Source organism: Haematobia irritans, chromosome 5, assembly GCF_050003625.1.
Source record: "Haematobia irritans isolate KBUSLIRL chromosome 5, ASM5000362v1, whole genome shotgun sequence".
Taxonomy (NCBI): Eukaryota; Metazoa; Arthropoda; class Insecta; order Diptera; family Muscidae; genus Haematobia; species Haematobia irritans.
In genome coordinates, this window is record NC_134401.1 from 36,659,344 (window position 1) to 36,673,391 (window position 14,048).

Here is a 14,048-nt window from a genome sequence, read left to right on the forward strand (position 1 = left end):
AAGGTTACCCACATTATATCAATGTATACCACAAACATGGTGGTTGGGATTGTGGTCAACACTACTAACATTTATTGAGTAAAAATAACCTAAAGTGTCAGATAAGCAACAATTTTTGTTTATCACAATGACAGTTGTTTTTAAATGAAAGGACTTTGTGAAAAAAGGAAAATTTCAATTATGACGTCATTCAAAGAATTTTTGAATGACATTAAAACAAAAAGGTCAGTTTAGGGTTGACCCCGGTTTAAATTTAATTGATGATATATGTGGTATTTGAGATAATTTGTACAAGGAAAGGATGACATAGAGGATATGATTTAATTTTAATTTAGCATATGAATGCTTCGACTAAACGAAAAATCTGTTGGAAAAAAAGAAAGTTGATCAGAGTCCTTGATTCTCTGGACCCAACTTTATTGAATTGGCATACCATACCCTCAACAACAAAAAAACGCCTCTGTAACATATACTCCCAAACATATTCTGCTTCAAGCATATATATTTTCAGAATTTGTTTATACTGTGCAAACATATTATATTTTAGCCTAATCATATATTTTTTAAGGCTTCAAATAGTTAATTCCACTTCGCTCCTGCAGCACTTTGTACAGAATTTAATAAATCACATATATGATTTATTTAATTTTTTAATTTAATAAAAACTTTATATATGAAATTTAATATACGTATCTGAATTCATTTTAATAGGAGATAAACGAAATTTCTACATAGGCCACTTATTCAAGAATATTATATACAACAAAAAAAGTTTTCAATGAAATGATGTCTTTTCGTGGTTTTTTTGCGCTTTAATTTTCATTCATTCAAATTCGCTTTGCTTTGTTGTTTTTCACTTTAATTAGTTTTACTTTGAACGTGGTGTGGCAATTTTAAATGCCATCACATTATTTTAATTGTGATTTACGGGATTTCTTAAATATTTATCTTAGCTTCTATCATAAGCATGCAAAAATGTGCGAAAAATATTTACTTAGTTGTGCGTTATTGAAATTTTCGTTTCAATTCATAAATGCCTTTTTCCACTGAGAAAAATTAAGGACTTAATAAAAAATATATAATAAATAAACAAGAAAAATTGATTTACTTAACGCATTTCGCTTCTTTGTACAAAAAATATCAAGAATTAAAATTTTAAGGAAATAAAAATTAAAACCCAACCCTCCCTTCCTTCTTCGGTTTACATCAAGGTTTACATCAAGGAGTAGGGAAAGAAAAATAAAATTAAAAAACTAATAATAAATTATTATTACCCAAAATCCTCCATTAAAAACCTTTCCTCTCCCTCGACTTTTGGATTCATTTTTATTCAATAAAAAATAAAATTAAAATTAAAAAAAATTGAAAAAAAAATAATGGGCATAATTTATTTTTAAATTTCTGTAATTTGAATTTAAAAACATAAATAAAATTCGAAAAAATAATAATGAATTAATAAAAGGAAAAAGGAATATTTTAAGCAACAGTTGGCATAGCTATTAGGTCTCTTCTTTCAGCAAATAAAAACTAAAACCCAACCCTCTCTTCATTTCTCGTTGAACACCTGCCCTCGAGAGGTAGGGAAAGTTTTTAAGAAAAATTTATGAAATTTAAATTTAAAAACCTAAATAAAATTAATAAAATAATAATGAATTAATATTACCCAAAATATAAAAAATATATAAATAGTATTTTTTAATAAATAAAAAATCATCCATTAAAAAGCTTTCCTCTCCCTCGATTTTTGGGATTCATTTGTATTCAATAAAAAATAATGTTAAAATTAAAAAAAATGGAAAAAAATAATGAGGAATTATTTATTAATTTATTTTTAAATTTCTGAAATTTGAATTAAAAAACATAAAATTAACAAAACAAAATAAAGAATTATTATTCAAAATATAAAAAATATATAAATCCTATCTTTCAATAAGTAAAAAATCCTCCATTAAAACCTTTCCTCTTCTTCGACTTTTGGATACTTTTTTATTCAATAAAAAAAATAAAATTAAAATTAAAAAATAAAAAAAAAATAATGAGGAAGTTTTTATTAATTTACTTATAAATTTCTGAAATTTTAATTTAAAAATATAAAATTAACAAAACAAAAGAATGAATTATTATTATCCAAAATATAAAAAATATATAAATCCTATCTTTCAATAAATAAAAAATCCTCCATTAAAAACCTTTCCTCTCCATCGACTTTGGGATACTTTTTTTTATTAAATAAAAAAATAAAATCAAAATTAAAAAAAAAAACAAAAAAAATAATGAGGAATTATTTATTAATTTATTTTTAAATTTCTGAAATTTTAATTTAAAAACATAAAATTAACAAAACAAAATAATGAATTATTATTATCCAAAATATAAAAAAATATAAATCCTATTTTTCAATAAATAAAAAATCTTCCATTAAAAACCTTTCCTCTTCCTCGACTTTTGGATTAATTTTTATTCAATAAAAAAAAAATAAAATTAAAATTAAAAAAAAAAATAAAAAAAAAATAATGAGGAATTATTTATTAATTTTTTTTAAATTTCCGAAATTTTTGATTTAAAAATATTAATAAACTTGAAAAATAATATTGAATTACTATTATCCAAAATATAAAAAATATATAAATCCTATCTTTCAATAAATAAAAAATCCTCCTTTAAAACCTTTCCTCTCCTTCGACTTTTGGATACTTTTTTATTCAATAAAAAAAAATAAAATCAAAATTAAAAAAAAAAGAAAAAAATAATGAGGAATTATTTATTAATTTATTTTTAAAATTTTCCGAAATTTTTGATTTAAAAACATTAATAAAATTGAACAAAATAATAATGAATTACTATTACCAAAAAAAAAAAAAAAAAAAAAATATATATATATATATATATATATATATATATATATATATATATATATATATATATATATATATATATATATATATATATATATATATATATATATATATATATATATATATATATATATATATATAAATCGTATATTTCAATAAATAATGAAAATCCTCCCTTAAAACCCTTTTCTCTACCTCGAATTTTGTATACTTTTTAATTCAATAAAAAAATTAAATTAAATTAAATTTGAAAAAAAAATTAATGAATAATTATTTATTAATTTACTTTTAAATTTCTGTAATTTTAATTTAAAAATGTAAATAAAATTAGAAAAAAAAATTATAATAATGAATGACAATTTATATCATATCTTTCAATAAATAAAAAATCCTCCATTAAAAACCTTTCCTCTCCCTCGACTTTCCGACACTTTTTTATTCAACAAAAAAATTAAAATTAGAAAAAAATAATGACGAATTATTTATTAATTTAATTTTTAAATTTCTGAAATTTAAATTTAAAAACGTAAATAAAAATAAAAAAAATAATTATTATTATCCAAAATATAAAAAATATATAAATCAAATAAATTTGACAAACATTTTTTTCCTCTGTTGGTTAAGCTGCACTTGTAGTTTAGTCAATGCATGGTTTTAAGCTGAAATTAAAAAAAACAACAACAATGTATAAATCATATTTTTTAATAAATATTAAATCCTCAATTAAAAACCTTTTCTCTCCCACGACTTTTGGACACTTTTTATTTTTCTCCTCTCCTTCGACTTTTGGATACTGCTTTATTCAATAAAAAAATAAAATTAAAATTAAAAAACGGGAAGAAAATAAAGAGGAATTATTTATTAATTTATATTTTTAACTTCTGAAATTTAAATTGAAAAACGTAAATAAAAAAATGAATTATTATTACCCAAAATATAAAAAATATATAAATTATATTTTTCAATAAATAAAAAGTCCTCCATCAAAAACCTTTTCTCTCCCACGACTTTTGGATACTTTTTATTCAATAAAAAAATAAAATTAGAATTAAAAAAAAATGGGAAGAAAATAAAGAGGAATTATTTATTAATTTATTTTTTTTTAACTTCTGAAATTTAAATTGAAAAACGTAAATAAAAAAAATGAATTATTATTACCCAAAATATAAAAAATATATAAATCCTATTTTTCAATAAATATTAAATCCTCAATTAAAAACCATTCCTCTCCCTCGACTTTTGGACACTTTTTATTCAATAAAAAAATAAAATTAAAATTAAAAAACGGGAAGAAAATAAAGAGGAATTATTTATTAATTTATTTTTTTTTTTAACTTCTGAAATTTAAATGGAAAAACGTAAATAAAAAAGAATGAATTATTATTACCCAAAATATAAAAAAATATATAAATCATATTTTTCAATAAATAAAAAATCCTCTACTAAAAACCTTTTCTCTCCCACGACTTTTGGATACTTTTTTCTTCAAAAACAAAAAATTAAACTTAAGTTAAATTAAATTAGGAAAAAATTATTAATTATTTAGTAATATATTTTTAAAATTTTAATTTAAAAATATGAAAAAAATTCAAAAAATAATAATAATACTGAATTACTATTACCAAAAATATCAAAAATATATAAATCATTTCATTCAATAAATAAAAAAATCCTCCTTAAAAACCTTTTCTCTCCTTCGACTTTTGGATACTTTTTTATTCAATAAAAAAAATTAATATAAATAAAACAAATAAGGAAAGTCTAAAGTCGGGAGGGGCCGACTATATTATACCCTGTACCACTTTGTGATCTACATTTTCGATACCATCTGAAATCCTTCAAGTTGTTGTTGTTGGGTGCTATATATAAAGGTTTATGTTCTCATACACATACGTTCTGCGCATATATAACTCCATATCGGGCGAAAAATATATATGGGAGCTATATCTAAATCTAAACCGATTTCAATCATATTTTGCACACTTGACTATATGACCAAGTGTTATGTTTGTGCAAAATTTGAAGCAAATCAAAATAAAACTCTGGCTTCTGGGCCGATATAAGTGCATATCGGGCGAAAGATATATATGGGAGCTATATCTAAATCTGAACCGATTTCTTCCAAAATCAATAGGGTTCTATTCTGACCTAAAACACATACTTGTACCAAATTTGAAGTCGATTAGACTAAAACTGCGACCTAGACTTTGATCACAAAAAATGTGTTCACAGACAGATAGACATATCGACTCAGGAGCACACCCTGCGCATTTTTGCCAAAGACACCATGTGTCCATCTCGTCTCCTTCTGGGTGTTGCAAACATATGCACTAACTTATAATACCCTGTTCCACAGTGTGGCGCAGGATATAAAAATAATGAGGAATTATTAATTAATTTATTTTAAAATTTCTGAAATTTGAATTTAAAAATAGAAATAAAATACAACAAAAATAATATTGGATTAATATTACCCAAAATATAAAGAAATATATAAATCATATTTTTCGATATTTTCTTTATAATATATTTAAATTTTTATAATTTACAAATGGCTTAAAAAATACTAATCCCCAAAATTATTTATTTTTCTTTCTCTTTTCAGAAATCGAAATAACAAAATCTTTGCGACCATCTTAATATAATCCGAGAAAATTTCTTTTGAGAAACGAAAATGGATAAAAGCTCAAATTCAATAACAAACGAAACAGCAAAGCTTTTCAGAAGTTGATAAAAAGAAAAACATCACAAAAATAATAAATATACCCACAAACAACAAAACCCCCAAAAAACGTTTGTAGTGCAAATAAAATTAAAATTAATTTATTTTTTATAACAATCAAAAAAAAAAAAAACAAAAATAAAATAAATATTGTAAAAAAAAGTAAAGAAAAAAAACAAAATCAACTGCTTCCAATAACTTCCAAAGCTTTTTACAAAATTTTAAAAAATAAATAACTAACTAAATAATTGTTCTAACAATAACTATACGCACATAACTACACATTTCTTTGTAATTATAATCGCTTCTTCCTAAACAAACAAAAAAAAATTTAATTAATATTACAAAAAAAATTAATGTAAATTTGAAAAACAAAAATATATAATTACAAACATTTATTGCCTGCTGAAAAAAAATCAAGAAAAATTAAAGTCCCGCCATTTTAAATTCGGTGTTTTTGTGAGTTGTTTTTTCTCTATGCCACAAAATCCGAAAGAATTTAAAAGAAAATTAAATCTTAGACCATACAAAAATTTTTATATGTTTCCTGTGTAGCAGATAACCCTAAAATTATTTCCTTATTATTTAATTTACGACCACTCTCTCTCTCTGTCTTTGTGAATCAAAATAAAATTCTTTGGTCCAGTCTCAATCTTCTAAGTCTTTGTAAAAAAAAAGAATCGTAAAAAATTTTTTGCAAATAAAAACGAAAATACAAAAACTTCTAAACAAAGTCACTCATCCATCCATTTACATTAATACAACAAAAATATAAAATTTTTAACCATTAAAAATGTCGGAGAATACTTTAAACAGCACCACCGCCTCTTCGAGTACCACCAGTGGCAGTACGACGGCGGCGAGTACTAGTAACGGCGGCACCACCACAACAACCATGATGAACGGTCACATCGGTACACATTTCACCTCGAAAAATAATTTCGAATCGTATGACCGTTCCACCGATACATATTTGTCGATACCGCAATTCTATGCTGGCCGCAGTGTTTTCATAACCGGTGGTACCGGTTTTATGGGCAAGGTAAGTTTTGCAAGTTCTTTTTTTTTCAAAATAATTTTCGAGTCAATCTTAAGAAACTTCTCCAAAAATATAAAATTTTATATGAAAAACTTGTTTTCCATGTATATCCTTAAATATACACTTTAACGGTAAATTCGTCATTACTAGGGATTGTAATCTGAATTAAAAGTCGACTTTTAGAGTTTTCGACTTTTTTGGAAAAATTGACTTTTTAATCTTTCGTCTTTTTTTTTTTAAAATTTGGAAAAGTCAACTTTTCCCCATTCTACATATATTTTTTTTAAATTTGTAAATAACGAATTTTTCTGTTTTTTTTTTTAATTTTTTAAAATGTGGACTTTGCCTTTTTGAAATTTATAAAAAAAAATAGAATTTGAAAAAGACGGCGGTTTTTAAGATTTGACTTTTTCAAAATTTGAAAATTGATTTTCCAACCATTTAATTTATTTGAGACCATTCGAATTTTTGAAAACATGGAAATATCGAATTTTTCAGTTTTGGACTTTTAATGTTTGGAAAAGTCGACTTTTCAAGTTTCAAAATTTGACTTTGATTTTTTTTTTAAATTGGAAAAGTCGACTTTTCATGTTTTTGAATTCAATTTTTCAAGTTTTTTAAAAATTTGGAAAAGTCCACTTTTTTTTAAATTTGGAAGTCGATTTGTCTTAATTTAATTAATTTTTTAAAATGTGGAAAAGTCGAATTTTTGAAATGTAGAAAAAAATAGAATTTGAAAAAGTCGACTGTTTTTAAGATTTGACTTTTTTAAAATTTGAAAATCGATTTTTCAACCATTTAATTTAATTGAGACCATTCGAATTTTTGAAAACTTGGAAATATCGAATTTTTCAGTTTTTGACTGTTTGGAAAAGTCGACTTTTCAAGTTTTCAAAATTTGACTTTTTTAAAATTGAAAAAACGACTTTTCGTGTTGTCGAATTCGATTTTTCAAGTTTTTTAACGTGGAAAGTCGAAAGAAAAATGTGGAAGAACATTTCGATTCGATTTTTTTCAAATTTGGAAAAGTCGACTTTTCAACCATACGAAATTTTTAAAATGTGGAAAAAAACGCCTTTTTGAATTTTTGCAAAAATTAGAACAATTGTTAAAAATTTGGAAAGTCAACTCTTTTTAAGATTTGACTTTCAAAATTTTGAACCTTTTGAATTTTTAAAACGTAGAGAAGTCGACGTTTTTAATTTTCGACTTTTACAAAATTTAGAAAAGTTGACTTTTCGAGTTTTCGACTTTTTAAAAATTTGGATAATTCGACTTTTTCTAAAATTAAAAGTCAATTTTTCGACAATTCGAATTTTTTAAAACTTGGAAATATCGAATTTTTCAGTTTTTCGACTTTTCAAGTTTTCAATATCGAATTCGATTTTTCAAGTTTTCTTTTTTTAACGTGGAAAGTCGATAGACTTTTTTCGGCTCTTAAGAAAAAGTCGACTTTTCGACTTTTTAAAAATTTTGTAAGTCGACTTTTTCCAAAATTGGAAGTAGATTTTTCGACTATTTGATTTTTGTGAAAACTTGGAAATATCAGTTTTTGTTTGGAAAGTCAAGTCAAAATTTTACTTTGACTTTTTTAAAATTGAAAAATTTCGACGTTTTGAGCATTTGGAAAAGCTAAATTCTTGAGATTTCTACTTTTCCAAAATTTGGAAGTATATTTTTGAACCATTCGAATTTTTAAAAATTTGGAAAAGTCGACTTTTTGAAAATTTTCGACTTTTTCAAAAGTTAGAAAAATTTTTCGATCTTTAGACTTTTTCAAAATTTGGTAACCAATTTTTCGTCCATTCGAATTTTTTACAATTTGGAAAAGTCAACTGTTTGAGTTTTCAACTTTTCAAAATATTGAAATTTGAGGAAGTCGACTTTTCGAGTTTTCGACTTTTTAAAAATTTGGAAATAAGGACTTTCCCACCTTTTGAGCTGCTTTTAAAACGGAAAATGTAACGTCTTCATTATGTTTTTATTTAATAATTTTTTAAAAGACAGAGTTACCATAAAAATATTTGCATTATATTCCGCTTTTAATTCAATATCGACGTTTTAAAAGCTGATTAAACGATTGCGGCTAAGATCTATAATCGATTACTCGATTTTCACAAATATCAAAAATCCTATTAGACGAATTTGACGCGGACGAAAAAGACTGTTTTTCATATGTTTGGGTGGAAAAATTGTATGTTTGGAACCCAAATTTTTTAACACAATATTTTTAAGTTCAAGCATACAATGTTCATAAACTAGCATAACATGTTTGGGACATATATGTTAATATGTTATTATGTTTGAGACATAAAATGTTTGTCAATATAATATGCTTGGATTCAAACATATATTAATTTAGAAATAGCCTATAAACATATATGTGTTTAGAATGAGAGACCTAGAGAGTAAGCTGCAAGTAAAAGAATGGAAGTAACCACTTGGTGCCTTCAAAATATATACAATTTCATTAAAATTTTATTCTACCAGTGTATGCCTAAGGTGAAACATAATATGTTTAAACAATACAAACAATATTTTGTTAGGACAAATCCTGAAAATATATATGCTTGAAGCAAAATGTGTTTGGGGTATATGCTACATAAGCTATTTTTTTTTTTTTGAGGGTGCACGTATACCAAACATGTTTCAAGAGCAAAATGTTATTTTTGGATGGTGAACATGGAACATCTTGTCGGGAAAATGTTCTTTTCTCGGCAAACATATACATGATTGCCGAAATCAAATACATAATTTTCGGGAAAATAAAATTTTTGCTTCAAACATGTCACATGTTCTCCACTCAATTTCGTTTTCGACGGTTTTTTTTAACAAATTATCAATTATTGGAAAATCGGGTTTTTATATTTTGTATCGCTTGTCATGACCCTTAAAAAATCTCAAATTTTATGAAAATCTTGCGTCAAACATGTCACATGTTCTCCATGCAAAAAATAATATTTTGCTCTTAAAACATGTTTGGGTGATCATATTTCTTCTCTGGGTGCAGAAAGCCGCTTTGGATGTTTTTTTTTTTTAACAAACAATCAATTATTGGAAAAATCGTTTTTTAATTTTTGTATCGCTAGTCAAGTCATGACCCTTAAAAAATCTCAAATTTTATGAAAATCGTTTTTTTTTTTTGAAAACCCCCGTTTTTTTTCTAATATCTTCTTAGATATGTATCCTAAAGCGAAAAAGAGGTTATGTTATTATTAGATTATTAATCCTTAAAAATCCAAAACTCCCAAATGAAAGAGATTTTTTTAAACCTAAATTCCCATAATGGATTTCTCAAAGTCATTTACCTTCTTCTACTTAAAACGAAAAACTGTCTATTGCCAAAAAAACCGTCTATTTTTGCATCAAATATGTCACATGTTCTCCATGCAAAAAATAATATTTTGCTCTTAAAACATGTTTGGGTGATCATATTTCTTCTCTGGGTGCAGAAAGCCGTTTTGGATGTTTTTTTTTTTTTTTAACAAACAATCAATTATTGGAAAAATCGTTTTTTAATTTTTGTATCGCTAGTCAAGTCATGACCCTTAAAAAATCTCAAATTTTATGAAAATCGTTTTTTTTTTTTTTGAAAACCCCCGCTTTTTCTAATATCTTCTTTGATATGCATCCTAAAGCGAAAAAGAGGTTATGTCGTGATTAATCCTTAAAAATCCAAAACTCCCAAATGAAAGAGATTTTTTAAACCTAAATTCCCATAATGGATTTCTCAAAGTCATTTACCTTCTTCTACATAAAACGAAAAACTGTCTATTGCCAACTACAAAGCATTGGCATTTAATTTTAAAAAGTAAGAAGAAAAAATGCAAATCTATGCAAAAGTAGATATTTATGTTATAAAGAGGAAAGAAAAGCAAAGCAATTAAGGCAATGCAAAAAGATGATAATAATGGTTTGCCACAAATTGTTGGTTTTGCGTTGTTTTTTTTTTTTTTTGTGACAATAAATAGGCTTTTATGTTTCATGAGAACAGCCATTTGGTTCAACACCATCTCTGATTACGACCAACTAGCATCCGAGTTGTACACTAGGTTTCGAAAAAAGAAACATAACCATCATCATTATCAAACAGGGTCTTCCTTGGCATTTGTAATTTACAACAGACTAGTATGAGCCCCCAAATGCTTTGTTGTACATTTAAGGGTATTTTAGATTATTCATGTCGTAGTATGTTCGGATAAAGGGATATACGCTCAAAGAAAAAAAAAATAATAATAATAACTTACCTACAAATATCCTGCTACTCTCTAAGTTGGTTAAATTCAACTAATTCACCGTTTAAAGTCCTTTGCATTTTTTGTTTATTAATATATTGATTTTTGTTTTGGTGTAATAAAATTCCTTCCCAGCTACTTTCCCTCCCTCACAGCAATATATCTATAGTGCCATACTTTCGGTGGCCCATCATAGACTTTCATAATTCTCAAATGTATTATAAAAGCAAAGAACTATTTTTAGAGACAAAATGAAAAAGAATTGTATTGTATTCGCATTGTATGACGATGATGATGATGATGAAGAAGATGACAACGAATGAACCTACAACTAAATAAAGCAACAACAATGACTTTTGACGATGATGATAATAATGTTGAACATGGGATATAATAAAAGTTGTTGAGTATCTCACTGCCGCAGGTTGTTGTTTTTGTTTTTTATTCTTCGCCTTCTCAACGTATCGTATCGTATAGTATCGTATTCTATAATATAGCAAAGAGTAGCGTTGCCACAACCAAAGAGGACTAGTTGTTATAAATTCATTAGTATGTAAGTGTGGGTGGGTGGGAGTATAATATTAAATGCCATTGATATTCATAGTTATACGATTCACGAATATCCATTAAAGAGACACGAATAGGCAGGTTAGCAGAACGAAGTTTAATACACACTCTCCTATAGTAATGAACATGTATATATGCAAGTACTTAACACAAATGACGATACATATGACGATATTTTCTGTTATACACCCACCCCCATTGAGCTACTGTAACTAGGAGATTTCATAGCTCTCCCTATTCATTCGCTCTTTAGCTATGAGCTGTGGGAATGTAAATGTATGAGTGGGTGCATGTTATGAGTAAACTTTCTTCATTGCATTGTTATTATCATTGTTGGTGTAAGTATTAGTCGATTTTTTTTGATGTTGTTGTTGCTGTACTTGGAGTCATACGTTGGCTTTTCATTGTGAGCTTTGTTGGTGTGCTCTTTATTTTTTGTATGATCCGAATAATGAAAGACATTTGTTTATTTTAAGGATTTGTTAAAGTGATTCTATAGAATAGCTGGGGATAATCTCTTCAAGAGTTTTTCTCTGGGAGTCTTTCATTTTTATAATCGTACATTTTTTTTTGCATATTTTTCGTATATGAACTCATACATATTTTTGTGAGTATTTTATTTTTCGCTGTTGTTGTCATAAAATTCCAGAGTGATAATAGTCACGAGTTTGTGTTAAGCTTTTGCTTGACATACTTCCTAGTATACGACACTTTTCCATATAATTCGTATGGGGACATAATTGTGATTATAAAGGTACTGTGGGTAAATTCATACACTCATAGAAAAAAATTGTGCTTGAATCGCGAGATTAATTAATACAATTAAAATTTTAATAAATTTAAACCACTAAAATATAAAATATATATAAAATAAATTTTATACAATCAATTATATTTTTATTTAAGTATTTTTTTAAAAATCAATGAAATTTTTAATAAAGAAAATGTTGGAAAATTTCTTTTCTGTGCACAAAAAAAGATAAAGGATCACTGACATCATAGAGGGATAAAGGTTCAAATGGCATAAGACCGTTTTATAAAAACCCCATCTCTAGTCGATAATAGTATCCGCATTGCACTCATCCCTGCAGACATTTTTTATCAAAAGGGTATCAAAGTGATTTCGCCATGGAAGGTAAAACTTTCATAGGCAATACAATCTTCTTATCGAGTGTCCCCGTTTTGGGTGAAAATGCTCCACTAGGTGATAGTTTCTTGGGAAAGTTGTATCAGTGGCTAAGATGATTCTTAGCTATATTTTAAAAAATAAAATTGGTATTCGCCCAGATCGAGCGTTCAAGTAGGAACCTTTCATTTTCAAATCATAGTTTGTTCGTTACTATGGTGAAATAGACATTTTTCTCCGCCAACTGGGATTGTTTTATTCAATTAAGCAAAAAAATAATAATGAAGTGCGAGGGTAAGGCGTTTGTCAGGATTTGCCCCAGTTTTGAAACTGGGACTGAAGACAAACTGGAAAATAAGTTCAAAAATAAATTCATAAAATCGCAAGTTAGAGTGTTCTTGGTATAGCAAACGGCCAAAATCTACTTTTGCTAACGATCAAAATCGACTAAATGACGTTAATGAAAAACATTAAAAAATCTATTTTCCCGCACAGAAAAAAACTTCACGAATTTTTTTCCAATTAAAATCTTTATTGAGTTTTAAAAAATATTCTATTAAAATTTTAATTGATTCAAGAAATTTTTTAATTGAAACAAAAATCAATAACAAAAATTAATAGTATGAATTAATTTTTTAATTGGATCTATTAATTTTGTAATTGACTTTCAATTAATTTTTTAATTGATACTATCATTACTGTGATTGAACACATTTCAATTAAAAAATTAATTTGATCAATCAATTTTGTGATTGAATCAGAATTTGTTTTTTGTGTGCGACAATTTTTCTGATTCAATCACGAAATTAATTGATCCAATTAATTATACCCTTCACCACTACTGTGGTACAGGGTATAATAAGTTTGTGCATTTGCATGTAACGCCAAGAAGGAAAAATCTGAGACCCATCGTTTAGTATACCGATCGTCTTAGAATTAAATTCTGAGTCGATTTAGAGATGTCTGTCTGTCTGTCTGTCCGTCTGTCTGTTCATGTATTTTTGTGCGCAAAGTACAGGTCGCAGTTTAAGTCCGATCGTCCTCAAATTTGGCATAAGGTCGTTTTTTGGAACAAAGACAATCGCTATTGATTTTGGAAAAAATCGGTTCAGATTTAGATATAGCTGCTATATATATTTATCCCCGATCTGGTCATAATTGGCGTGTTTATCAACCGATGTTCTTCAAGATCAGTACATCCGAATATTTTATGAGTCTCGAAAAACTTGCAAAATATCAGCTAAATCGGTTCAGATTTAGATATAGCTCCCATATATATCTTTCGTCCGATTTATACTCATATGACCACAGAGGCCAATTTTTAACTCCGATTTAGTTGACATTTTTCGCAGGGAGTAGATTTAGCATTTTAGCTATGCGTGCCAAATTTTCTTGAAATCGGTTCAGATTTAGATATAGCTCCCATATATAGCTTTCGCCCGATGTACACTCATATGACCACAGAGGCCAATTTTTAACTCCGATTTAGTTGAAATTTTGCACA

At 26.1% G+C, this 14,048-nt stretch overlaps 1 protein-coding gene across 4 annotated transcripts in view; it reads left to right on the top strand.

The window, feature by feature from the left end:
- LOC142240962 (putative fatty acyl-CoA reductase CG5065) overlaps window positions 1–14,048 on the top strand; it is a 174,263-nt gene that overhangs the window by 120,897 nt on the left and 39,318 nt on the right. For all 4 annotated transcript variants that reach the window (XM_075312707.1, XM_075312709.1, XM_075312706.1 and 1 more), the window contains exon 2: window positions 5,461–6,619. In XM_075312707.1, coding sequence (XP_075168822.1) covers window positions 6,371–6,619 — 249 coding nt within the window. In that variant the 5' untranslated portion in view covers window positions 5,461–6,370. The remainder of the gene's footprint in view (window positions 1–5,460; window positions 6,620–14,048) is intronic.